The 27,772-nt window shown below is 39.7% G+C and overlaps 1 protein-coding gene across 1 annotated transcript in view; it reads right to left on the bottom strand.

Moving 5' to 3' along the window:
- ptchd4 (patched domain containing 4) overlaps positions 1–27,772 on the bottom strand; it is a 71,291-nt gene that overhangs the window by 31,286 nt on the left and 12,233 nt on the right. Inside the window, exon 2 of the mRNA XM_085382338.1 lies at positions 12,384–12,879. Coding sequence (XP_085238464.1) covers positions 12,384–12,879 — 496 coding nt within the window. The remainder of the gene's footprint in view (positions 1–12,383; positions 12,880–27,772) is intronic.

The following is a 27,772-nucleotide window of genomic DNA, read 5'->3' as shown; positions in this document are numbered from 1 at the left end:
CTGGCAAGCAGCCAACCTTGTTCTGTTGAAGGTAATAACACCAGCCCATTAGCACTGAAGCTCACCAATCAATACTTTCCATTTAATTCAGGCAACTATCTTTAATTGCTGAATTTTAAAGAGTCATCTCAGCTGTTTGGAGTGTAAAATCTGAATCTACACGAGCTTCAGGAAATCAGGACGCTACCAGCACAGCTTTTGTGCTGATGTTAATGCCAGAAGAGGTTTAAAAGTCTATAATTACTGAGTAACACCTTATGATTCCTAAACTGGAACTGTATCATTATGTTATTTTAAATGCTAACACCATTAACCAGTTATGTTGTTTGAGCAGTAGCAGAGGTAGCACCGCTCACCCTACAGACAATTAAAAGCATAAATATTTTAAAAAAAAAGCTACACTTCAAGGCTCAAGGTTCAAGGTTCTTTATTTGTCACATGTATAGTTATACAAGTGTAACACACAGTGAAATGTAGCCTGACACGCTCCTCGACATGTGCAAAAATTGGGGGAGGAACATTATATATATATATATATATATATATATATATATATATATATATATATATATATATATATATGACTCCCAAGCTAGGCGAGTGGCTCCAGCAGATCCCGGGAACAACATCGGAGATCTCTGTCCAGAAGAGTGCAGTCCTGGGAACAGCTAAGATACTGCGCAGGACCCTCAAGCTCCCAGGCCTCTGGTAGAGGACCCGAGCTTGAAGGATAAACCGCCCGCAGGGGCGTGCTGGGTGTTTTTTATATATATATATGTGTGTGTGTGTGTGTATATATATATATATATATATATATACACATTGGGTGAATGTGCAGTAGTAGCAGCAAGCAGGTGAATTCTGTACATTAATATGAATAGACATCTGACTATTTTACAGGATAGACAATATAAACATATTTAAAATTAAAGGAATTTGGAATGTACATTGTGCCTTGGTTTAAAGTGTCTGGAAGAGAGTCCTGTCTCAGACAATTATAGATGATGTGAGAGGGCGGGTGTGTGTGTTTAGGGCCCGGATGGCTTGGGGATAGAGGCTCCTCTCTCTGTCCTTGCCTGGATGATGCGGAACCTTCTACCAGATTGCAGAAGTTGGAACAGTTTGTTGCCAGGATGGGACGGGTCCTTCAGTATCTGCGCTGCTCTAGTCCGGCATCTCGTGGTGTAGGTGTCCTGAAGCGGGGGGAGAGCAATCCTGCAGCAGCGTTCTGCTGTACGGATCACTCTCTGGAGAGCTTTTTGGTCCTTCACACAGCTGGTCCCGAACCACGATGTCATGTTCTGTGTGAGGATGCTCTCCACAGCGCCTGTATAGAAAATCCTGAGGATCTTTGGAGAGACCCTGAACTTCCTCAGTTGTTGTAGGTGATACAGGCGCTGCCTAGCCTTTTTGGTCTGGACCTGAATGTGGGCAGCCCATGTCAGGTCTGAGGAGATGTGGACACCAAGATACTTGAAGGACTGCACCCTCTCCACTGGAGCTCCATTGATGATAATGGGCTTGTAGTCTCTGTGCTGACCCCTTCTGAAGTCCACCACCAGCTCCTTGGTCTTGCCGATGTTCAGCTGGAGGTGGTTGTCCTGGCACCATGATGCCAGATTCTTCACTTCATCCATGTAAGCCATCTCATCGTTGTTGGAGATGGCACCCAACACCACTGTGTCGTCAGCAAACTTCCCAATGGTGTTGGAGCCATGGGTGGCCACACAGTCTGAAGTGTAGAGGGAGTAGAGCAGGGGCGAGAGGACACATCCCTGAGGTGCTCCTGTGTTGATGGTGATGCTGTTTAAGACGCATCTACCCACCCTCACCACCTGAGTTCTGCCAGTGAGGAAGTCCAACACCCATGCACACAGACGGCTGTTAAGTCCCAGATCCCTCAGCTTTGTGAACAGTCTGCAGGGCACTATTGTGTTAAACGCTGAACTGTAATCAACAAACAGCATTCGCACATAGTTACCCTGTTTCTTGTCCACGTGGCTGAGAGTGGTGTGTAGTGGTGTGTACACGGTTGTAATATTCCTCTTACCTTCTTGGACAGCCATGGCTTATGTTGTTGTGCCTACAAAAGAACCACTTGCTTGTTTAACATTCTAAATGTAAGGTCTCCTTTCACTCCCACTATTTTCTATTCCATTCTATGATGCCTCTTACGCTGACTGAACTTACGCAGGAACTGTTAAACAAGTAGATCCCACATAAACACTGTGTCCATGAGAGGAAAAACAAAGATCTCACAGCTGAAGTTAGTACCGACTCCAACTTCACAGTTGGTCTCCATAGTATACAGAGTAAGACCTCATTGCTATCTGGATTTTAGTATTAGAGTTTAGTATTGTGACTGGTCTCGCTGGTTTTGAGATTTCTCGGTTGACCTAAAAGGAACACATTCTTCCAACATACTTCCATTATGACTCATACAAGGCTGATGAATACAGACTGGCATTGTGGAGCTTCATCATGCACCAGAGAAACAAACAATAGCAGCCTGTTGTATTAACTAAATAAAATGCAGGTCTGGATGGTCGATATCCTGAATTTATATAAACCTGTCAGCAAGAGAAAGGAAAAAAGTGCCAGCACTACCTCTGCAACGTCCCAGCATGTATGTTTCATGAGTGCTGTTCTGCTTTCTTTTCTCTCCTCCTGCCTGTTTTTACACTTCTAACAGCCATCACATATCCAGAGAGAGAAGAAAGTGACAAGCTCAACTCAGCAGTAATTGGCCAGCTCGCATATGACACGGCAGATAGGCACAAGGGAGACAGACAAGAGGAGAGGGTGCTCCATATTAAACAAAGGTCCAAAGACATCTGACGGTACCTGCCCTGTGCAAATCTGCTTCCACTACATGATTCAAAGGCCACAGATGACATTAGTTAGACATTTGAGAGAGAATAATGGATTAATTTTACTACAGTGTGAAGGGAGGCTTTGATGAAACAGATAAAGAGAAACCATGACACAGCTTTACACTTAACAAGCCAATACAACTTTAGAGAGGAGCGACATCTCTTTTGTATTATTTGGATAGGATGGGACTTTTTTGAAACTATTTCAAAAATCATTTACTTTGTTCTCTGCTACATTTATGTGAAATTCAGCTGTTGTCTTCATAGTCTTGTGTTATAATCATTGGGCCTTTTGTGCTAATTTTATACCATGTTATTTTACCAGTGTTACAGTACTACATTTCCAAAGAAAGTGCTGCCCTTGTTACACGCGTCTTGTACTACAAATTATGTCACCTTAAATTCCTTTATGTAGTTTTTAGTTGACCTTAACCATCATTCTCTCAAACCTTAGCGTTTTCTAGCCCTGATAAGTTTCCAAATTGCATTACTATGTGTAACTGCTACGTTTCACAATGAAGATTGGTGCCTCATCATGCATAGCATTCTGCCTTTATAGTAGGTCAGAGATCAATTTCCATCCCATCAGACAGATGAAGAGATTTTTGGCTTTTATGCAGGAATGGCTTTCATCTGGCCACTCTACCAGCACAAAGAGAGAGAAGTTTTGGTCATTCGCAGACAATTAGAGAGTTTTCTGGGAGCTCTATTACCACATGGACCACACACTGTTTCTCTGTAGATGCATGTGTAACCACATGTGTAAATCCTGTATGTAAATCATATATGCTTTCTGGTTCTTCAAAAGTTTTTGACTGCAAAAGGGGATATCTCATTTTGATTTCAGTTGGGCCCTCATATTAAGCCCCTAATGTGCCTAGCGATTTTCCTTACTGAGGAGTTGGCAACACTGATTCCTCTCTGCATTTAACCTATTCACTCTGTGAAGCAGTGGGCAGCCATTGGACGCCACGGGAGCAGTGTGTAGATGGCTGTCCCTCCATGAGCCTGGTTCTACTGGAGGTTTTTTCCTGTGAAAACAGAGTTTTTCCTTCCCACTGTCGCCAGAGTGCTTACACACAGGGCTCACTTGATTGTTGGGTTTTTCTCTGTATGTATTATTGTAGGGTCTACCTTACAATATAAGATACTCTTGTTTTGATTTGACGCTGTATAAATAAAATTGAATTAACTAAAATATGTCCACAGGGGGTGCTACACTGGCATGACACATTTGGTATCAGTTTCTATTACAGTTATCAGTGTCTGTCCTGATGTGGCACTGATATAGTGATAGGGGTGTGCCTCAGTCAGAACCTCCCAAAAGGAGGGTGGACATCTGCTACCTCTGAGGTCCTGTCACATGAAATTACAGACTTCATCAACTCCTCTCCATCTCCTTCTTCTGTCTCCACCTCCTGCCTCTTCCTCTTCATCTTCCATTCTCCTCTTCCCCTCTCTCCTCCCTCCTAAAATTCAGTCTCTGTCCTACCTTTCTGCAGAGTAAAAGAGGAAAAGGAAAGAGACAAAAATAGAATGTGATTTATTGGAAAGAAAAAAGGGAGCTTTTTCTTTCCAATAAATCAGTCTTTTTTTTTCTCTTTGATTTTTTTTAGCTTCTTTCACACCTCTAGCCCTTCATCTCCTCTCCTGTCCTTCTCCTCTGCCTCTAGGTCATAAGGAGGGAGCTGAGCCAGTCTCTTGTTCCTGAGTCTTACTTAAACTTAAGTTATGTCAGCTGGCATGCAGCCAAGCTCTACCAAAGCTCTGGGGATCTGGTGACCTTAGTAATACATAGAGAAGAAAGATATACTGTAGAGTAAATAGACAAGGTATATTTAAAGAACGAAAGGGAGACAGATAAGGAAAGAGAGGATATGATGGAGGAAAATGTGGAAAATGTACATTTAATGTATGTTTGAATGTGACACATGTTATTAAGCTTGTAATCCTGAAAACTACCTTAAATAAGTTCTCAGTCAGTTCTTATTTTGCCAGCCTTCATTTTAACCTCCACACATCTAGACCACCTCCCACCTAGGGGTGGGCGGTATAAACGGTATACGGTAGAAACTATATAAATTTGGCCAACGGTAGAGATTTTGACTATATTGTTCTACCGCAATAGTGCATGTTGATAGCGCATATCATCAGGCTGCGCCTGTTTTGGTCGAAAGCATTGCAGCGTATGTAAACAACATCATCTGCAAATTATGCCGGGCGACAGTAATAGCAAAGAGACAAAGCATTTTTGGAATATGGGGAAATCCAAAAACTGCACTTCCTCCACTTCTGTACCATTGATTCTTTAATGCTGAATTCTCTCGCAGCTGCTTTATTCCCATGTTGTTGCAGCATATTAACGACTAACCTCATATTGTGGATGGATTATCTCAGTTGTTCTCCTAACTGAAGTTTGGTCCATTTATAGCATCCTGCCATGCAAGTGCATTTGTCCCTAACCACCAGAAACCCTCACGTTAACTTTTATTGAGTGGAAAAAAGTTAGCGTCCATCCTTCAGCTTCAATGCGCTAATGTTATGCTAACATAGCTGTTTTTCTAGCGATCACGTAGGACATCATTACATACCAGCTAGTCCAACTTCAGTAACCCTACAAAAGTCACTGCTGTTTAGTTTTCTGTCGTCATTTATGTTTGAAGTGATAGCAGAGCTGTATGGTTTAATTTTTTCAGAAATCTCTCAGTCAGAACATGGCATATCATGTTTAGGTGGAAACTAGCAAGCTAACTTCCTGCTAACTTCTAACAAAGTTGAATTTACAGGGAGTGCAGAATTATTAGGCAAGTTGTATTTTTGAGGAATAATCTTATTATTGAACAACAACCATGTTCTCAATGAACCCAAAAAACTCATTAATATCAAAGCTGAATGTTTTTGGAAGTAGTTTTTAGTTTGTTTTTAGTTTTAGCTATTTTAGGGGGATATCTGTGTGTGCAGGTGACTATTACTGTGCATAATTATTAGGCAACTTAACAAAAAACAAATATATACCCATTTCAATTATTTATTTTTACCAGTGAAACCAATATAACATCTCCACTAGGGCTGGGTATCGTCACTGATTTCTAGAATCGATTCAATTCCGATTCACAAGGTCCCGAATCGATTCGATCCACGATTCAATTTAATTCGATTCGATTCGATTTGAATCTGGGAAATTTTGACAGTCAGAAATATTATAATTCAGATCAGTACATTTACATATTTTTGTATCTATTAAAAGGAAGCTGACACACGCAAGACTTTATCAGAGGTGTGAGCATCACAGCAGAGGCCTTTGTGTCAAAGTAGCTGAAGATAAAACACAGAAAAACATGAAGGTGATTTTCCTGGCCTGGGATTTTATAAAAATAATCTGCAGTACATCAAAAACGAAAGAAAACCATTAATCAACACATGAACATTACCTCTGAAGTTACAGCGGTTTTATTAGAGACACGGCTAAGCGTTTTGCATTTTGCTTAATTTTAAAAAATTAAAATTTGTTCAATATTGAACGGCAGAAATTAGGTTTACTTTTCGGAAGTAAGTAAAAGGGAAAAAAAAACGTCGTCCGACAGCGCTGTAAACAACGGTAGACTTGTGCGTAACAAGCAAGCGAATAATGCAGAAAAGAGAGAGAGAGAGAGAGCTGTGCATGAAGTGTGATTTGTTTTTGTTTTTTATCCTGAAAAGTCAGCAAAAGTCAGAGGGAATTCATGACGATGTTTATGTGAAGCGTAGTTTGGATCTTCTTTTGCTGCTGGTTCGGTCAATATTGTTTGGAGAGAGATAAAACTAACAGCCATATGATCAGTGCAAAAAGGGCATAAACAAAAAGCGCGGACCCGCGGATCAGAATCAGCGAGCTGTCGGCTTTCAGCCCCGACCGTCAGCTGAGAAAGGCGACATCTCACTGATTCTGATCCGCGGGTCCGCGCTGTGTGTTTACGTCTTTGTGCAGAAGCCGTGTACCTGCTCTCATTTACTGTGTTAGCTGTTTGGTGGTTGTTGAAATTTTGTGATCTTTCACCTGAGATTCTGGCATTTCGGGCAAAATAAATTAATATTAAAAAATCGATTCAGGATTTTAATGAATCGATTTTACGTTATCCAAGCCAGAATCTATTTTAATCGATAAATCGATTATAAAAACCCACCCCTAATCTCCACATTCACAAATATACATTTCTGACATTCAAAAACAAAACAAAAACAAATCAGCAACCAATATAGCCACCTTTCTTTGCAAGGACACTCAAAAGCCTGCCATCCATGGATTCTGTCAGTGTTTGGATCTGTTCACCATCAACATTGCATGCAGCAGCAACCACAGCCTCCCAGACACTGTTCTGGGAGGCTGTGTTAAATGTGTACTGTTTTCCCTCCTTGTAAATCTCACATTTGTTGATGGACCACAGGTTCTCAATGGGGTTCAGATCAGGTGAACAAGGTGGGCATGTCATTAGTTTTTCTTCTTTTATACCCTTTCTTGCCAGCCACGCTGTGGAGTACTTGGACGCGTGTGATGGAGCATTGTTTCTGCATGAAAATCGTGTTTTTCTTGAAGGATGCTGTTAGGTTTTGTATTGTTGATTGTCATTTATGCTTAGAAATATCTACTTATATATGCTTAGAGTTTTATAATTAGTTGTAGATTGGTAGAGGTTTGATCCTTAATAGTCTGCAAACTTTGTGTGCATTAGAGAGCACTCTGGGAGCACGAGAGAGGTCGTACCTTGTCTTATTGTTTTACAGTAGGATTAACGTAGCTACGTCTGTTCTAGTCTAAGTACTTTTTGTTTAGATGAACTGCTGGACTTCCTCACCATGTTATCTAGGGTGAACAATCTAGGGTGAGGGGGAGACTACCCTCTTCCTGACCAAGGATGTTTGCTTTTGTGCTTTCATGTTATATGACCCTTTGATCAGCAGTACCCCACACACACACACACACACACACACACACACACACACACACACACACACACACACACACACACACACACACACAGAGTATTCTTTGTTCACATGTATACCTATGTAAGATGCTATATGTTAATGACCCTATGCATATTCATGTAACCACAATAAAAGGAGTGCTATGGGGAACCTGGCTGAGAGTCTGATGGAGGTCAAGTGGTGGAACAACACTTGGCTCCAGGCAGGTCTCCCTCATGCATGAGTAACAAGAAGAACTTTGCCTACTTCGTGTCTTGCTTGCTGTGTAATTATATTGCCTTCAACGTTCCAGCGAATAGGTTCAAGCTACAAACCTATCAGATGCAGACTTCTTCCTGTACCACTGCTTGAAGAAGGTGTCTTCCAGAAACTGGCAGTAGGACTGGGAGTTGAGCTTGACTCCATCCTCAACCCGAAAAGGCCCCACAAGCTCATCTTTGATGATACCAGCCCAAACCAGTACTCCACCTCCACCTTGCTGGCGTCTGAGTCGGACTGGAGCTCTCTGCCCTTTACCAATTCAGCCACGGGCCCATCCATCTGGCCCATCAAGACTCACTCTCATTTCATCAGTCCATAAAACCTTAGAAAAATCAGTCTTGAGATATTTCTTGGCCCAGTCTTGACGTTTCAGCTTGTGTGTCTTGTTCAGTGGTGGTCGTCTTTCAGCCTTTCTTGCCTTGGCCATGTCTCTGAGTATTGCACACCTTGTGCTTTTGGGCACTCCAGTGATGTTGCAGCTCTGAAATATGGCCAAACTGGTGGCAAGTGGCATCTTGGCAGCTGCACGCTTGACTTTTCTCAGTTCATGGGCAGTTATTTTGTGCCTTGGTTTTTCCACACGCTTCTTGCGACCCTGTTGAGTATTTTGAATGAAATGCTTGATTGTTCGATGATCACGCTTCAGAAGCTTTGCAATTTTGAGACTGCTGCATCCCTCTGCAAGGTATCTCACTATTTTTGACTTTTCTGAGCCTGTCAAGTCCTTCTTTTGACCCATTTTGCCAAAGGAAAGGACGTTGCCTAATAATTATGCACACCTGATATAGGGTGTTGATGTCATTAGACCCCTTCTCATTACAGAGATGCACATCACCTAATATGCTTAATTGGTAGTAGGCTTTCGAGCCTATGCAGCTTGGAGTAAGACAACATGCATGAAGAGGATGATGTGGACAAAATACTCATTTGCCTAATAATTCTGCACTCCCTGTAATAAATTCTGTTTTCATGGATGCCTGGATGTTAAACTTAATTGTTACACCTGGTAAAGCAGCAATGCTTATTATTTTAATAGAGATGAAAGAATTTAGACAGTTTATAACTCTCAGTTATGCCGCAGTGTTCGTTTGATTTTGGGGCCTGAAGCAGACGGAGTTTTGGACCCAGATTACTCTGCAAGGCTTCTGACTACGGCAGCCGTAATGCTCTGGCAATCCATCCTTCACAGTGTTGCCAACTTAGCGACTTTGTCGCTATATTTAGCGAGTTTTCAGACCCCCTTAGCGACTTTTTTTCTAAAAAGTGACTAGCGACAAATCTGGCGACTTTTTCTGGTATTATTGGAGACTTATTTATGACAACTTTTTGAGGGCAGGAGACGTTCACACCCATGCGTCCAAACTGCAAATGAATCGCGTATAAGCGAAGCCGCTGCTTCCGCACTGACTGTAACGCAGTCAGTTTTTCTTTTACTGTGATTCTGTTTTGTGGATCACAATGTTTAAAACTACTGGGGTGATCGTGGCTCAAGAGTTGGGAGTTCGCCTTGTAATCGGAAGGTTGCCGGTTCGAGCCCCAGCTTGGACAGTCTCGGTCGTTGTGTCCTTGGGCAAGACACTTCACCCGTTGCCTACTGGTGGTGGTCAGAGGGCCCGGTGGCGCCAGTGTCCGGCAGCCTCGCCTCTGTCAGTGCGCCCCAGGGTGGCTGTGGCTACATTGTAGCTTGCCATCACCAGTGTGTGAATGTGTGTGTGAATGGGTGGATGACAGGTTGTGTAAAGCGCTTTGGGGTCCTTAGGGACTAGAAAAGTGCTATACAAATACAGGCCATTTACCATTTACTTATAAACACACACACACAAAGTAACTCCACCAGAGCGTCTATTTTGGGTCACTTATGCCGGTCCAAGCCCGGGTAAAGGAGCAGGGTTGGAATTGTGACATTAAAAAACAATAATTGCTAAAAGAAATTAAATTTATAGTTCTAAATAAATTCTAAATGCATTTACAATGTTTTTTACTCATTTCTTGTCTCTTCCACTATTTTATTTCTCTCTCCAACAACATAGGTTGCAATTACATTAGCATGACCAATTATGCAAATTAGGCAATGACGTCATTTAGCGAATTCTAGCGACTTTTAGGACAACCAATAGCGATTTTCCTTACTGAGGAGTTGGCAACACTGATCCTTCATAGCTTACTAAAGTTGTACTAAAACATTTTTTGACAGATTTCTGCGCGCCTTGTACTACATAAAATCGGTTCGAGGTCAGAATTCATACATAAGGATGCTGATGACCCTGATACATGCTTCAAATTATACAGTGATATGGATTTTAGGCCATATTGCCCAGCCCTACTCCTACCTTTACAAACCAAAAAGAATCTTTCTTCTTTGCCACATCATCCAAAACTGATAACCAATTTGGCATCAAGAATACCTGAAAATGCACATCTCACTGCTAGCATGTTGCTGATTCAGCAGGTTTTCTACTGGCAAACACTGTTGAGTTATTGTAATCACACTACATTTTTCAATAACACAGCAACCCATTACTGAACTAAATTCATTACTAAAATTACACTTACATTTCTATCATTAATCATGTTACAAAGTTTCTTTAGTTATCTGCACACCAACGCAAAGCTAGCCAAAAATGAGTGATGATAAAGCTAAGTGTATACCCAACAGCCAGCAGCCAGAGTGAACTTCAACAGGTAACAGACTGATTAGAAGTCAGGCCACAGCCTCCAATTCTACCTGTTCATATTTCTAAAGTAGAGTCAGTGTGGCAATCGCTTTGAAGTCTCTTTGTGCTGGTTTTCATCTTTGCTTGGTGTTGTCGACTTTGTGTTCATAGGTAAGTTTGAAAACAAAGATCATATGTGTGTCTTCATAAGGATAGGGATTTGTGTTGGTGTGTGGGACTGTAGCTTAAGGTTTATACTGATAACTGGTTATTAAGAAACAATGTGATTCAGGTCATTTTTTGAAGTAATATTTATGTTAATTTGCAATGTTCAGTACCTGCATTTTTAGTTGTCAATGTCAAGGATTAAAATACTGATATTGTATTGTACTGCTTTCTATTTTTCTAATAAAATTGAAAGGATTGAACAGGGGAAAAAAAAATCTTATGACACTTTATGCAATCGAGGCATATTCTGTAATTTTCTAAAAAAACAAAAAATAACAAACAAATAAAAAATACAAAACAAAAACAAGCCTGCTGGAGGGGAAAATTCTCCTCTACAACATGTAACTTACGATACCATGAAATACTGAGTAAATGTTTTTCTTAGATTAGATCTTAGATTTACATTGCATTAACATTTTACTGCATTGGCATCCTATACTATAGTTTGTTATTTGAAAGATGTATATGGCCTTAGCTAACAGGAACAGCAAGCTAGTATGTTAGCAAACTGTTTGATTTTTGTAGGGTTTTTTTGTAAAAAAAATAAAAATAAAAGGAAATACATTTTTGATTTTCAGTTAGAATGTTAGAATGTTTTTTGTCTCATTGCTAAGACTCTGGAACACAATTTTTAAAATAAAGACATAATCCCATAGGATAGAGTCATCACCAAGGATGACTTGGACCTCATGGGCATAACTTATTGGTAGTGAGTCTCATCACACAAAAGCTTTAAGGCGTTAATTAGTCTTGTGCTACCAGATAAGGATGCACCTTCACAGTATTTCAGTGAACTTGCTTTGCCCTCTAGTTTGGATGGGACTTCAGTGTGATCTCTACAGAGAAAAGAGTAAATGTCTTTTTTTTTTTTTTTTTACTGTACACGGTGGTATGTATACATTTGCAAACAATAACTCATTCACTTAAAAATAAAAACCCACAACATCACTGCAGTAGAAACTCGTGAATTTTGATGACCTGGGCATTCATGATTCAGACAAAAAATTTTTAAAAAACACAAAAAGGAGTTCCTGCAGTGAATCAAGACTATCAAATGACTGAAATGTGCCATAAGTTAAACATAACTTTGAATTCAAATTTAGATTTTAATTATATTGGACGTGACTTCATGGTAAATTCTGGTTTGGATTTTGATGGAGTTCAACCTGAAATTCTGTTCAGTAAGGATAGGATTGCCTTGAGAAAGGTTGTGGTGATAAAGATCAGCCAAACAAACACATATCATGCTTATTACTTTGCAGCAGTGTTGCCCATCACAATTTGCAAACCACAATCAACTCACTATCAGTGTGAACCTAAGATAAGCATTTTTACCCAAACAACTGTATACACACACACACATGAACACACATTTTCTGTTATGACCCATATTGCCACTCACCCATTGCAAAGAATGGTATCCCCAGTAGTGTAGAGTTGAACTTCCCATCTGATATGAAGAAGATCCCTGCAGCCGTCACATTGGCAATGCAGATGGTCAGCACACCCAGGAGTCCCAGGAAAGGTTTCCCCCTTAGGCAGTCCCGCATAGAGCTGGAGATGGTGGCGGCCAGGAGCACCAGCACCAGACTGACCAACACCTCACCCTTGGCCAGCAGGCCCGTCTGGTGGAAGTCCCGCCACAGACTGAAGGATGTGAGTGACTGGATGTGGATCTGGTCTGCTGCATGGGGGACCTCGGCTGTGGACAGTCGACTGGCCAGGGCACAGAACTCATTCTCCCAGCGCTCTGCAATAGCATCCTGCACCACGGGTCCATGATTTCGGAGGTAGTATGTGATTTGGACAGCACGAGCAAACTTGACCTGCTGGTCACGGCTGTTGGGTGAGAAGGACACACCGCCCAGCTGGTGCCCGATGAAGGCCACACGGCCATCCTGCACAGAATTCAGAGGTATTAGATATTAGCTGCAATTAAAGTAGCATACCATGGAAGGCACAGGAGTCCAGTAACTTCAAAGCAAATGTCCTGCTTCTCACTATACGTTCTTTGATACCAGCTTTCATTTTTGTTCTATTTGCTTTACTTTTTAATATGAACCCACCTCACAGCTGCGGACAGGACTGATGCTGCTCTGTACTAATTTTTTCATTAATCAGATTGTACAGCACAAACAAGACGTCACAGTGACAAGAGCATGGAGGTAAGTCCAAGAAGAATTGCACAGGAGGAATTCAATAAGCCTGCTGGAACAATAAAAGTGAGTAAGCATTAGTCTATCACACAGAAGTCAGATTATAATAGAAGCCTGTTGGTTGTTGTTACACAACCATTCATTATTAAGTTGAAAGTATTGGCAGAACTACTGATGTATAAGGTGCCAAATGATACAGCAGTGCAGCCCAGCAAAGGCAAGGGATGACCAAATAATGCTACATGCTATAAGGGTCTGATGCAAACAGAAGCATGAAAAATATGCATCAATCTCTTGGCTTCACCCAGGTAAAAGGTGACTCGTTGAGAAAAATTTAACTGTTCCAAATGAGAAATAAAAAGATGTGTCACTGGGTAATGGGGTTTCCACAATTACCTTAAACCTGTTCCTGTTATATTAGCCATTACTGCGCCACAGACTACATCAAAAAAAAGTTATAATGCCACTGGTACATTATAACTTTTTTTCTTTTCAGGAATGGCTGCTGAAGGCATCCTGAGGTAGGTCAAAGTTATCACACCAGTGATGATGTCAAGCAAACTAAAAACGAAATTAAAAGCAATTCTGAAAAAAAGGCAATGACAACAAAATTCATTAATAGAACATTAAGATTAATTATTTTAATTATTTAATTATTCATAAGTGGAAAACATTTAACACAGCTATTAATCTTCCCAGAAGAGGGTGTTCTGGCATTTTCACCCCAAGGTAAGATTGTGCAATGATCAAAGAAAAAGCACAAAAATAAATAGAATAAAGGAAATGAATCAAAAGTTACTTTTCAGATGTTAAACTTCACTGTTAACCTCCTAAGACCCAAACTCTTTCATGGCATGCATTTTTAATTTCTCTTTGCTATTTGGGCTGATTGGACCTGATGAATGTAAAAACAAAGAATTGCGTGATTTTATTTTTTTTACCTGATTTTATTTTTGAGAAAAAACGAGATCCACATAAGAGGACATTCACTGTAAATTTTGACAGAACAGTGGCAGTATAACATCCTCGTAAATGGATATCAGGCCCTCCCATATGGAAAAGATATATATAAAACTTATAAAGTTTGTATCTGTCTTGTGTGAAACCTGTATGAAAAGCATACAAAAGTGAAAACAGATATAAGATCCCTTGAAAAATTATATAAATGAAACTTGTATGTTTTGGATACTTACTAAAACAATATATGAAAGTAATGAGAAAGTGGCCACTTTCATGAGTAAATCATATAAGCCTTGTATGATTCACTATATGAAGTAGGCCACATCTTATGCAAGTCTTTTATAAGTTTTTACTATTTCTTTTCCATATGGGCTTGTAGAGCAAAATTGACTATTTTGGTCTAGACAACCCAAAATGTGATATCCACATATGTGGACGCCAGGTCCTAGGAGATTAAAGAACAGTTAGAAAAAGACTGAACAAGTAGAGTCTGTTTGGAAGGGTCTGAAAGGTCCTTTCTTTAAACAGAGCACGGCAGCACAACTTAGCTAACATGTTTCATTACTTGAGGCAAAAACATACTGCTGCATAGAACCAGGCTGTGAAAGACAAAAAACTAGCAGCCTCACTGGTTACACGTGCTACTGACACTCTAGATGACACGAAGAAAAAATGCTGGATGGACAATAATAATGCAGTTAAATGGTGGAAAAGCAGAAAATAGAAAATATTTTTCAGTTGTATTCTGTCATAATATTGTCGGCTCAGAGTTACTAGATACAGTATTTACTTTAGTTATAATTAAACCAAAGTTTTACACACACTCATGTTATCCATCTACATTTTTTATTTAAAACTAATATTGCGACTAATATTGCACTACAATGGGACCTTATTTCAATGGAAATTCAAATTCAAATGAGGAAATCTGTCCTCAGTGACAGTAGATGTTTGGGAAAGATGGATCGAAAATAGTCTTCATTTACTTGCACTTATAAAGGCTATAAACTCGAGTCCATGAAATGTTCACAATTTTTTTCTCTATATCATCAGAAATATTGTTATTGCAGATTTTCTTGAAATATCTTCCTCCAATTTTGAGACTATACTGCCCACCCTGTTTCTGGATTTTGGTTTAGTTTTTGAAAAACAACACAACAATTACATAGTAAAATATTTCATGTTATTCTTCAGCTGATGTTCTCTTTAAATTGTTTTAGAACCAGATAATTTCTCATTTTACCCTGATACATAAAAGAGGGTGGGCTTTCTTTTTTATATGAGGATCCTGCATTGAAAGTATATATGAAAGACATAAAAAAAATAGTATAGTTTTTGTTGTTCATCATTTATTTCCCTTGCCTGGTTTAGATTTTTAGGTAATGTGTCCAAATATGTGTATTTATTGTGACTGTATGGTAAAGTCATTAAACTAATAATGCACACATTATAGCTATAAGCTTATGCCTCAAAAGTAATTATACAATTATTTAAAGCTGCAGCGCAAATATTGTATTGGTCTATTTAATCACTAAATCAAGACACGCACCAGTGAAACTGTGAAACTCCTGCCTGGTTTCCGCAACCAGAACAGTTTCAGTTTTAATTTGCAGCTTATTGTAGATGTGCTTTATCTTGTCACAAACACAATAATCCAGCACAATCAAATAGTCGCAATGTACTGTTTCACAGCAGGGAGCTTGATAAAAATCTGAGGCTTCTAGATAAATAAATCCCTGCAATTGTTTGCTTCATTTTCAGTAAACAATTTACTTCAGTGTGAGGAGAAAGGAGTTATTCCACTCTGGGATTATGTGAACAGCAGAATAAACTGGTGGTGGACACTGCATTTTGAAGTCACATGATTGAGCTCATCCATAACTCAAAAGTCAGGTTTTCTGTCAGAGTCTGAGACTTTTATTACTGTCTGCTTCAAATCGATCCATTTATAAGAGCGAGATCTGCATGTTATTTTTGAGCTTTATCATTCTTCGAAAACAATCCCAACTCGGTGCTTCAGATTTGTCATTTCGTGACAGTGTACGAACATGTTTATGTAATGTAATCACATTACATTGCTGAGGGAGCTCAAAAAGCTTTTGCTCCAATTTCACTTGTGTAATTTCGCAAAGCTCAAATTACTCTATCACACTCACTTCTTGGTTTCACTAAAGCATTTCAAATGAATCTCAACAGTCACAGCACACTTATGTATAAATATCTGCACTGAGCCAATACATGCTCAGAGTGTGTGCAGTCTTAAACATGCGTGCCTTTGAAGCTTTAAAGAAAGTGAGTAATGAGACATAATCGGGGCAACAATTTCTGTGCCTGCAGAATTGTCAGCTTTGTTCTCTATTCTTTTTTGTGGCAGTCCTTATAAGACAAAATATACTTGCGTATGAGAGTGAGGCCAGGTGAGCACAGAGAGACAAAAAAGGAACTGTGTGTGATAAATGTGCTGAGTGATGTGTGAAAGAGGGAGGTGACACCTCACTGCTGTCTGAGGTGAGATGGAGGTGGTGATGGTGGAAGAGGTGGAGAAAGAGCTTTCCTGGTCCAACCCCTACTAGTATTTGAGTTTTCTTTAAAATACCTAATTTTTCACTATGTTCAATAAGTCCACATTAGGTTCAAACCAACACATTATTAAATAAGCAAAAGGTAAAAAAAAAAATGTGTAAGAAGACCTACAGTAAGAATCAGGAAGGTTTGAATTTTCAAACATATGCTACAACCATTATGCTAGCCCAGGTTTGTTATTAGCCACCTGTTACGTTGGGATAGTTTTACATAAATGATAAATACAGCCTAAAGGAGTTAATAGAACTAAAGACTTGTATTCTAAAAGACTCAGACAGATGAGATTTCTGAAAACCATCTACCTTCAGTTGTTCTGCTTACATCAGCTTGTAGCTTATGTCTCTCACAGCTTATGTGTTAGGTGATATAGTAATCACTCACCACTCTCTCGCTTTTCCCTCTTACTGGTGCAGTGAGAGCTACACCTTGTCCTACACCACACACCTATTCTGGTATTAAAAGTAAAGGTGGCTAGTACTCTGTTAGCTCCCCAGCAGCACAGTCTCTAACAACGTTTGTTGTGAAAATCCAGCTTTGCATTATGTTCTGCCAAGGGTATAACCCCCACACCCCACTCACAAATTTTGTGATAGAGCGAATGTTTTAAATATTTGATTGCAGAATAAAATGCAGAATATTTGTTGGCAAACCTAATTGTAGCTGGTTTGGCACTGACCGGGTGGATTTTAAGATAGTAACCTAAACCAAATCCTACACCTAAGACAGGTAGTTGATAGGTTTGTTTAGCACAAACCCCTCGCTGGAACAATTAGAAACAATTCTACTACAATGGCAAAAAGCACTGGACACCAGGCAGAGCTCTTTGTGTGATCTCGTGCACGAGGGAGAGAACTGTGACGAGCGCTGCTCCTGACGCTCGAACCCCAGTCACTCTCAGTTAGCTCCCCCGTAGCACTGCTCTTTGTTGTGGTTACATGAATATGCATAGGTTCATTAACATATGACATCTTACATAGGCATACACGTGAACAAAGAGTACCATCTGTGTGTATGTGTAGGTATGCGTGTGTGTTTTTGTGTGTGTGTCAAGATGTGACCCTGTGAACGACTCCCCAGAGCTGGTGCCAGGAGTCTAGCGGTCCACCTAAACAAAGGGCTCTTATAATTAAACAGATACAGAGTAGGTGTCCTCCTATACCATAAATCAGTAAGAGAAGGTACGACCTCTCTCATGACCTTAGGGTGTGTGTGCATGCCAGAACCCTCTGGAAGGCACACTACTAAGGATCAGACAGCCTATCAATATGCAATCGATTATATATACTCATATAAGCATATATGAGTATATATTTCTAAACATACATCACAATCCAACAATATAAACCTAACAGTAGTCATTATTGAAATTAAAGTGATTGGACGTGCAAAAAGATGTCCAAGTCAAAATTACTGAGGAGTAGAAAGTAAAACCTGACCCAAACATGTTTTCACTCATAGTGACCTTCTGAGGTGAAACATACGACTGGATTTAGACTTCTGTGGGAACTCTGAATTCTAACTTACGATGTAACCAGAAAACCTTCTTAACCCTACACCACAACCTTCCACGCCATTCAAGTTGTTGCAGACTGCATCAACCTGACGTGTAGTTCCATAAACAAACCAAACCATATTCCTGGATCCTAAACCTGTGTTTTGGAGGTCCTACGGTATATTTCTTGTCATGGTTTGCTTTTGTCTGTTGAAAAGCTCATCTTGCTAGTTTGGGGTTTCTTTAACTCTTGCTCTTTACTGTGTCTTTGCAATAAGAGTTAAAGAAACTTTTGCCATTTTAGCTAAGAACAGCTAAGATGGCTGTTCTTAGCTAAGAACAGCTAAGATGGCAAAAGTCTTCATTTCTGTACAGAAGTTGACTGCTGAAACACTTTTAACCCCATTCAGCTCAACCCCCACAACCACCAATGGGGTTCCCATTGGTGCAAATGAACACTTAAAACTCAGGGATGCTACAGTTATTCATAATAAAATTTAACAGTCATATAAATTACAAGAGTTTTCTGGTAGAAAACAGCAAAACAGGAATGTTTGCAGATATGGTAAAAGGCTATCAGGGAAAGCAGACTGCTTATAATTATGTACAAGACTTTTCAGATTTCATCACTATACAATACTGAGCTTAATATTATATCCCCAGCCTGTAATGTGCTAGCTCCTACGTTAATGTCACCCAATGTAATGTGGCTATCACGAAAACTAACAGTTAAATGGTAAATGTCTAAGCTGAAAGGTTAACATTAATTATATTTTTATTACTTAAATGTTGCTCAAACTTAGGTTAGTATAGTTTCTAAAACAAAACTAGAACTAGAGGTTAAGTCAAATTAAAATAAAAACTATACTTCTACAATATTTTTGAAACTAACTGAAACAATTTTGTCCACTTCTAAAACTAACCAAAATGAAATACAAATGTAGAGGAAGTATCCCTAGTTTTGGTATCTGTTAGCTATGTAAAACTAAATAAACATTACAACTTCTCTATTAGTGAGTCACTGATAGACTTTTTTGAGTCTGAATGCTTATAAGACTGCGAGTCCACTGTTTCCAAAAAGTTGTGTTTTTATTGTAACACATGCACTAATTTTCATAAATCTTGCCTGTCACTAAAAAAGAAATGAATAAAACGTACACTGAAAAAAACTTAAACTAAATTAAAACTAAACATTTTCAAATGATAAAAAATAATAATCTGAAATAAAAAAAATCTACTGTGGAAACTAAAGTGACATAAAAACAGAATGTCAAGACAAATTAAAAGCTAATTAGAAAATAAAAAATTATAATAACTGTGGTTTAAATGGGAGCTCTACTGACCTTCATATGATACCGTCATCATAATAATCATTATGAACATTAACTACTTCAGTGAGAGGAGGAGCTGTGTTTCCGTCTGTCCACAGTAGTGCTGTGTTAAGTTGTGTATAAGCTCAAGGAGGCAAAAACAGACCTGTCTGTAATTATATTCTTTGAAATGAGTGCCTAAATCAATATTATTTATTCATGGCTCAAGAGTTGGGTGTTCGTCTCGTAACCGGAAGGTTGCCAGTTCGAGCCCTGGCTCGGACAGTCTCAGTCGTTGTGTCCTTGAGCAAGACACTTGACCTACCGCCTACTGGTGATGGCCAGAGGGGCCGATGGCGCAATATGGCAGCCTTGCTTCTGTCAGTCTGTCCCAGGGCAGCTGTGGCTACTACTGTAGCTTGCCTCCACCAGTGTGTGAATGTGAGAGTGAATGAATAGTAGAATTGTAAAGCGCTTTGAGGGCCCCGAAAAGTGCTATATAAATGCAATCCATTATTATTATTTTAATCTTAATTAATAGCTTAGTATCAGTTTTCTAGGCAACCCTATACTGATATATGTATATGTAATGCAGTGGTTTATACATTCAAGGTTCAAGGTTCAAGGTTCAAGGTTCAGGATTGCTCTCCCCCCGCTTCAGGACACCTACACCAGGAGATGCCGGACTAGAGCAGCGCAGATACTGAAGGACCCGTCCCATCCAGGCAACAAACTGTTCCAACTTCTGCAATCTGGTAGAAGGTTCCGCATCTTCCGGGCAAGGACAGAGAGACTCAAGAGGAGCTTCTATCCCCAAGCCATCCGTGCCCTAAACACACACACCCGCCCTCTCACATCATCTATAATTGACTGAGACAGGACTCTCTTCCAGACACTCTAAACCAAGGCACAATGTACATTTCAATTCCTTTAATTTTAAATATGTTTATATTGTCTATCCTGTAAAATAGTCAGATGTCTATTCATATTAATGTACAGAATTCACCTGCTTGCTGCTACTACTGCACATTCACCCAGTGTATATACTATATGTATGTATATATATATATAGTGTTCTTCCTCTACACCCCCCCCCCCCCAATTTTTGCACATGTCGAGGAGCGTGTCAGGCTACATTTCACTGTGTGTTATACTTGTATAACTATGCATGTGACAAATAAAGAACCTTGAACCTTGAACCTTTATTTATACTATTTTTTACATGTTCCTATGATATAATGAAAAATCATAAGGATTTCATAAGTTAGTTATTTTTCACATAATTTTAAAAAGGTCCATCCATTCATTCATTCACTTCCGCTTATCCTTTTCAGGGTCGCGGGGGGCGCTGGAGCCTATCCCAGCTGTCATAGGGCGAGAGGCGGGGTACACCCTGGACAGGTCGCCAGTCTGTCGCAGGGCCAACACACAGGGACAGACAACCATTCACACCTAGTTATCTAATTAACCTATCCCCACAAGTTGCATGTCTTTGGACAGTGGGAGGAAGCCGGAGAACATGCAAACTCCACACAGAAAGACCCCGGCCTGATGGTGGAATTGAACTCAGGACCTTCTTGCTGTGCGGCAACAGTGCTAACCGCCGTGCTGCTAGGAAGAAGTCAGTATTTGCTCAAACATTACAAGCTAATATTCATTTTATAAAATGTATTCTTCATTTTATACATAAGCTGTTATAACAACAGATTGCATTATTGAAAAGGCCCATTAAAGATAATGGGCCTTTTCAATAATGGCCCATTATTGAAAAGGCCATTATTATTATTTCTTATCTATTATTTATTTATTTTGATAATGAATTTGGGGAAATATTGTATGGGAATTGACAGTTTTATAATTAAATACCAAGGTCATTTTTCAAGTACAAAATACTGATTTATTGAGGCAGTGATTTTATTGTGTGCATAATTCAAAAACATTAACCATGTAAACCCTTGAGCAAAAGATAATTTCTCTAAGAGTTGTGAAATCTGTTACTGTCATTACTGCTCCATGCTTCTTATCCAATAAACAAGTGTTAACCTATAATTACTAATGAGCTGGAGAGCAGCAGTTAATATCTGTATGACCTTGGACAAAATTTAGTTTTAGGTACACCCAAGTATTTGGGTAATGGTGTATTGCTTAAGGTTAGGGGTTAAATAGAAAAGTATGTATTTCAAGGGATGTCACTGGAACTAATACTTACAATACTTGTCAAACTTTTTTTTTCTTTACCACAGGCACATAGGAAGCATATATGCCAAGGCTACAATATGCTGACAGGTGTTCTAGTTTAGGCTAAAAAAGAAGAATGATGCCCACAAGCACAGCAAACATGAAAGATGGCATCTAGTGCGGCTGTTCTGAAGCAGATTAACAATTCAAACTGAACTACCAGGATTCGGTTCTCTCCAAAAACCCGTTCTCAATTCCCATCCCTAGTTCCTTCTAGCCTTCCCAACATCTTAATCTGTCCTGTCAACAAAATAGAATTTTAACATTTTAAATTAGTAGAATGTTATGTACAAGTTTCTAATCAAGCAGTTTATGTTTAACTACATGGGAAAATCATTTTTTTAAATATTAGAATAAGTACTGAGAGTGTAATTCTACTGACATTATTATAGACAACTTAAGTATCATGAACATTTCTCCTGTTGTTTCAGTGGCTACATTTCTACATTTTTTTCATAATATTTTGTGTTTTTATTTAGAAAATTCAAATATAGCAGACAGATTAAAATAGCAACATCTATTTTAAGCTTTTTCTCCTGGGAATAAAACTTGGCAAAAAGTTTTTTTCATAGGTTATTTCTGTATACAAGTATGTACAGAAATAACCCTGGTTGTAACATCAAAGAGTAGGATAAGGCATTAGAAGTCCGAAAAATTAATTAGCCCAGACAGCTCGTCACACTGGCAAACAGCAAGGGGGAGGATTCAGGAACACGGAGAGTGCAGAGTGACTGACACAGTGCAGGGAGAGCTGGAGGTCACATAAACCTTCAAGACGGTAATATTGTAGTTCGATATTTTAGTTCGAGAGAGTGATGGGAGACTGAAAATATATTACATTAAATTCATTATATTATAAGAAATTATAAGAAAACTTGGAAACTTGTATGTAATTTACATATTCTTTTCACCTAAAAACAAGACTGAAGACAAGGCTGGACGATGGTATGGTGAATTTTCAAGATGAGAAAATTTGATAATTGACACTGAATTTGGTTTTGTTTTGTTGTTCCTATCAAAAGTCAAATAGTTGAAGACGCTCTCTAAAGAAAGTATTTTATGATACTGAAGAAAGCTGAAATCTTTCAAATGCTGTGTACTTTCTAGTGTTAGCACAAAGTGAAAAAATTCAGCACAGTTCAGGAGGGCATGAAGTCAAGTTCAACCACAATCCCAGCAGATTATCTTATCTCAGTGCCCAGCCCACATAGTAGAGTAAGCCAACATTCTGCAGATCCAATTGGCCATATAGAGCACACTATCTATTTGAGCTGTTTTAACTTGCTCAAAGTTGTTGTGTAGTTGTTGTTCTGCAAACTGCTTTGCAACCCATCTCAGTTCGTAAAATTTCTTCCCTCCAAGATATTCCACACTCAGTGGTTGTAAGTGATGTTAAGGCAAAGTAGAAATGTTTAGGAGCCACGGTAATTCCACCAAAGTCAAAGTCAAAGTCAAACTAAACTTTAATGTCATCTCTGCTATATCCATTGCAGCATACAGAGAGATGAGGCGACAAGTCTCCGGTTACATCAGTTTAAAAAAAAGCTAATAAATAGATATAAAAAGAGAGGAAAATAAATATACACTTAAGTCTTAGGGGATCAAGAGAAGTTACAATTAGAATTTACAATTTACAGTTTGGAGTGGTTTAAAGTGACCAGTGTAGCAGCTTATAAAATGGAGTAAAACAAAATTGTCCATAGAGCAGCATGTCTTACAGAGGCAGTGGTATGTAAAGTGCAAAAGAGTTGGTTAACAGTTTGTGTGGGTGTGTGTGGTGGGGGGGAGGTCTGGTAGTGAGTTCAGGAGTCTGATGGCTTGTGGGAAAAACATATTCCACAGTCTGGAGGATCGGGCCCCAATGCTGCGATAGCGTCTGCTGGATGGAAGGAGAGAAAAGAGTCCATGTGAGGGGTGTGAGGGGTCAAGCATGATGCCAGAGGCCTTATTATTATATCAGCGGTTGTGGTAGATGTCCTTTAGCAAACGGAGAGATTTCCGATGATCTTGGCAGCTACTTTAACAATTCGTTGTAGTTTGCTGAGATCGCCAAAATTGCAGTTGCCGAACCACACGGAGATGCAGCTGGTCAGAACGCTCTCTATGGTGCCCCTGTAGAATGTGGTGAGAATGGGAGGAGAGAGGTTGGCCCGTTTCAGGCGTCTCAGGAAGTGGAGGCGCTGCTGGGCCTTTTTGATGATGGTGGAGGTGTTGGTGGTCCAGGTGAGGTCGTCTGAGATGTGAACTCTCAGGAACTTGATGCTGTTAATGGTCTCTACCATGGAACCGCGCATGCTGAGTGTGGGTGGACCGAGTCAACGATCATCTCCTTGGTTTTTCTCCACATTCAGTGACACGTTGTTCTTGCAGCACCTGGACGCCAGCTGTTGAATCTCATCTCTGTATGGTGACTTGTCGTTGCTGCTGATGAGTCCAACCACAGTTGTGTTTTCAGCGAACTTGATGATGTGGTTAGAGCTGTGTAGTGTGGTGCAGTCGTGTGTCAGGAGGGTGAATAAAAGTGGGCTGAGAACACAGCCCTGAGGAGCTCCTGTGCTAAGCCTGATGGTGCTGGTGATGTTGTCGCAGATTCGGACGGACCGAGGCCTCTCTGACAGGAAATCTAGTATCCAGTTTCAAACAGAGGTGCTGAGTCCCAACTTGCTGAGTTTGTCAAACAGTTTTTGGGGTACTGAGGATTTCTTTGGCACCATGATGATGGTGGTGAACTTGAAGCACGCTGGGACGATCATCTGGCTCAGTGAAGACTTGAAGATGTCTGTGAAGACATCAGCCAGCTGATCAGCGTAGTCTCGCAGCACACGACCTGGGATGTTGTCTGGTCCAGCAGCTTTCCGTGGGTTGACCTTGGTGAAAATTCTCCTCACGTCGGCTGCAGGCAGAGAGATGGTCTGGTCAGTGGTGGGGGGCATGGCTTTCTTCACTTGCGTGTTGTTCAGTGCATCAAACCGTGTGTAGAACTTGTTCAGCTCCCCAGGAAGTGTGGTATCTCCATCACAGCACAACACTCCAACACACCAAACAGTAGGGTGGCAGAGTGCTGAGATTGGTAGTGTATAAAAGTTGCCAGAGCTCAGTTCAGTTATTAACAGTTCCAAACCTCTTCTGTCATTAACAGCAGCACAAAAACTGTGTGCCAGAAGCTTCACAGCATGGGACTTTAATGGCTGAGGATCTCCTTGAGGTGTAATGTGTAGGTGCCCCAGTACTTTTGTCCATATAAGGTATAAACTTGCAGCTATAGGAATGTACAAAAACATTAAATTACTGTTTTACTGAAGCTGTACCCCACGTTAACACGTTCACATGTTTATATTAAGTGGCACAGCACGATGGCAAGGTAGGAAATGGCACTGAAAAAAAATGTATGTAATAAAGAATGTAATAAACTACCTCACTCTGAAGTGGCAAATGACAGTGAAATGACTCATTCTAATTTAGTGGCTCTTCAGTACTACCATTTATTTTCTTTTAGCATTACATTGATCATTTATGTAGAGCAGTAGCTGTCATTCAGAAAACAGCCTCAAAAGATCTTTTTTTTCTATTTACTTTTGTGCAACAGCAGATTCTTGTGGCTGTAGGAACTATAATAGGAAAAAGATGAAGGCCAGCAAAGGGAAAAACATGGGGTAGAGGGATTGAACATCCAAAAATCAGCCTCCAGGGCTAAAAACTGAAGCCAGTGCAGTTCCTAAAGTGTCCTCTTGAGTCTAACTGAAAAAGACAGTCAACCCCCATAGACTGCCAAATTTTAAGTTCATGGGGATTGGAAAACTTTAAAGCAGAAAACAAACAGCCTGATACTAAAATTTGTTATAGCTTGTTTTTCTCTTCCATTTTTTTAGACTTAAAACAACTTGTATTAATCGTATTAAGACTTGAAGAATTATGGATTATTAGAAACATGGTTACTTTGAATCTGTGGTGGGTTCTGAAACATCTGGCTGCAGCTGTTTGCTTATGTGTCACCCCTGCTAATTGAAGTGAACCTTGACTTTTTGACTGTGTGCCTCTTGTTGGTGCCTTTTGAATCATTTTGGATGCAGTTATCTGAAGAATTGCTTCATGTATTATTATTTGTTGTAACAGCCTGTCAGTGTTTCAGTTTTTGGTGAATGAAATTCCAACTACTTTATTTGTATATGACAAAACAATAGTTAGCAGGAATCAGTGTCTGCATGAGGTTTATGGTGACATATTGCTAATATGACGTGTTGCTTTATGTGATATTTAGCACTTGCCTATGTCAATCTACAACACAAATTCTAATACAGCAAAGCAATGAGATCAAATTATGATGATCTTCAATGCCAAAATGATGTCTTTTTTAAAGTACCACATCGGCAGGTACATGGTTTTCCACCTTCTAAAAGAGTGCTTTATCATTCTTTTTGGGAAATGACATGACACTGAATAAAACGGCTCAATGAAGAGAAAACACAAATTCTAAAACCACGCTGGGCTACAACTTGACATCCAAAAGAAGAATACACTGTCTGTCTATCTAACTGAATATTAGGAGCCAAACAGTCTGTAACAGCGCGATGGATGGCCTCATCACTGTGCTCAGACACTGATGCTGCTCGGATGGCTCTGCTGTGGCAGCTCTTGGAGGAAGTTACAACCCACCATCCTGGAATCCAAGCATGTGATACTCTGAATTTGTGTTCATGTCAGTCTGAGCCCACTGTACATGTGCTGCAGATAGAGAAAGTGTAAAGTGGCCTGTACATCACAATGAAATTAACTAGTGGTGTATAAAATGGATATTAGAGTGACTATTTCTGTGTGCCAAAAAGTGATCGTCTGCCAGAAAGTGATTCCCGTCCGCTGGAGCGTGCGCAGCTGCTTAAAGCTGTAGTGCCCAGATTACTTATGTAGACAGCTACTTCCGTGCAACTGATATAAGATGTGGTAAGCTGAACACAGCTTCAACCGTCTGTTTGTTGAAAAATATTAACGCAACCGCACTACATTTTCTTGTTAGTAATGGTAACGGCGTTGTAATGATAGAAAGAGTAATTAGTTAGATTACTTGCCGTTAGTAAAGCCGTTACTTGTAACGCCGTTATTCCCATCACTGGTTAACGGTAGTTGACAAAGACCTGTGGTTCTATGGGAAACTGATCCTCAACTTCTTTGCTGTCCTACCTCTGTAAATACTCTTCTGGTTAGATTTCAGGCCTAGTCACTTTTTCAAGCCACGCTGAACACAATAGTAAGTACATTTTGTAAATTATGGATAACATTAGTGTCCAGCAGGACAGTAAAGCAGCATATGCTTTACCTACTGTAAGCAACAAACTTTGGAGCTGACACGAAACACGAAACTCTAGTTCTTCTACTAGCTACTTGGCTGGCTCCAACAGGAAGTCAATCCTCATAGACTCTGGTATATACTCGTAGCACTTCAAGTTAGGTAGTCAAAGCAGTCTATGCCCACTGCGCAAAGTGACTTGGAGTGACATCTTTTATAAATTGTTTTTGGATGTACAATTTTGGTCCACTGAAGGAATTGTTTATGAATGTTATGTTGCCGTCTGTCTGACCTCTGTGTTACAGGCTACCTATAATCCAAACGTGGCCATTGTGGATGTCTTATTAATATCAAACAACTTAGACATCATTTTTATACTGCTTCTATAGTATCTGCAGTCTAATGTTTCCAGAGGGTGGAGGGCATGTTTTCTGTACAGAGATCAGCAGACATCTTGGAGATGTCTGCTGATCTAATCTTTAGAGAAAGTAGGGTATTTTGTCAACACCATCAGATGTCAACACCATCAGGATTTTTGTCTGACGGTGTTGACCCTTTTTCTAATGATGTTGACAAATGTCACAAAAGTGTGCTATTCACCATTTATATTAAGTTATTTTTTACTAATATTTCAGTCATATTACTTCTTGTGTATTTTACTGATATTTCTGCTTCACGGATGTGTCAAATATTATCAAATTTGCCTTATCTTGAATCTCATTGTGTATGTATACATTATTAATCCTGTAGGAAAATGCTTAGTCCTCTGCA

This window comes from Rhamphochromis longiceps, linkage group LG15 (genome assembly GCF_057381845.1).
Source record: "Rhamphochromis longiceps isolate RC_006_pf linkage group LG15, R_longiceps_female_GT1.1, whole genome shotgun sequence".
In the NCBI taxonomy this organism is placed as follows: Eukaryota; Metazoa; Chordata; class Actinopteri; order Cichliformes; family Cichlidae; genus Rhamphochromis; species Rhamphochromis longiceps.
Note: the sequence above shows the minus strand (reverse complement) of the source record. Positions and strands in the feature narration are given on the sequence as shown.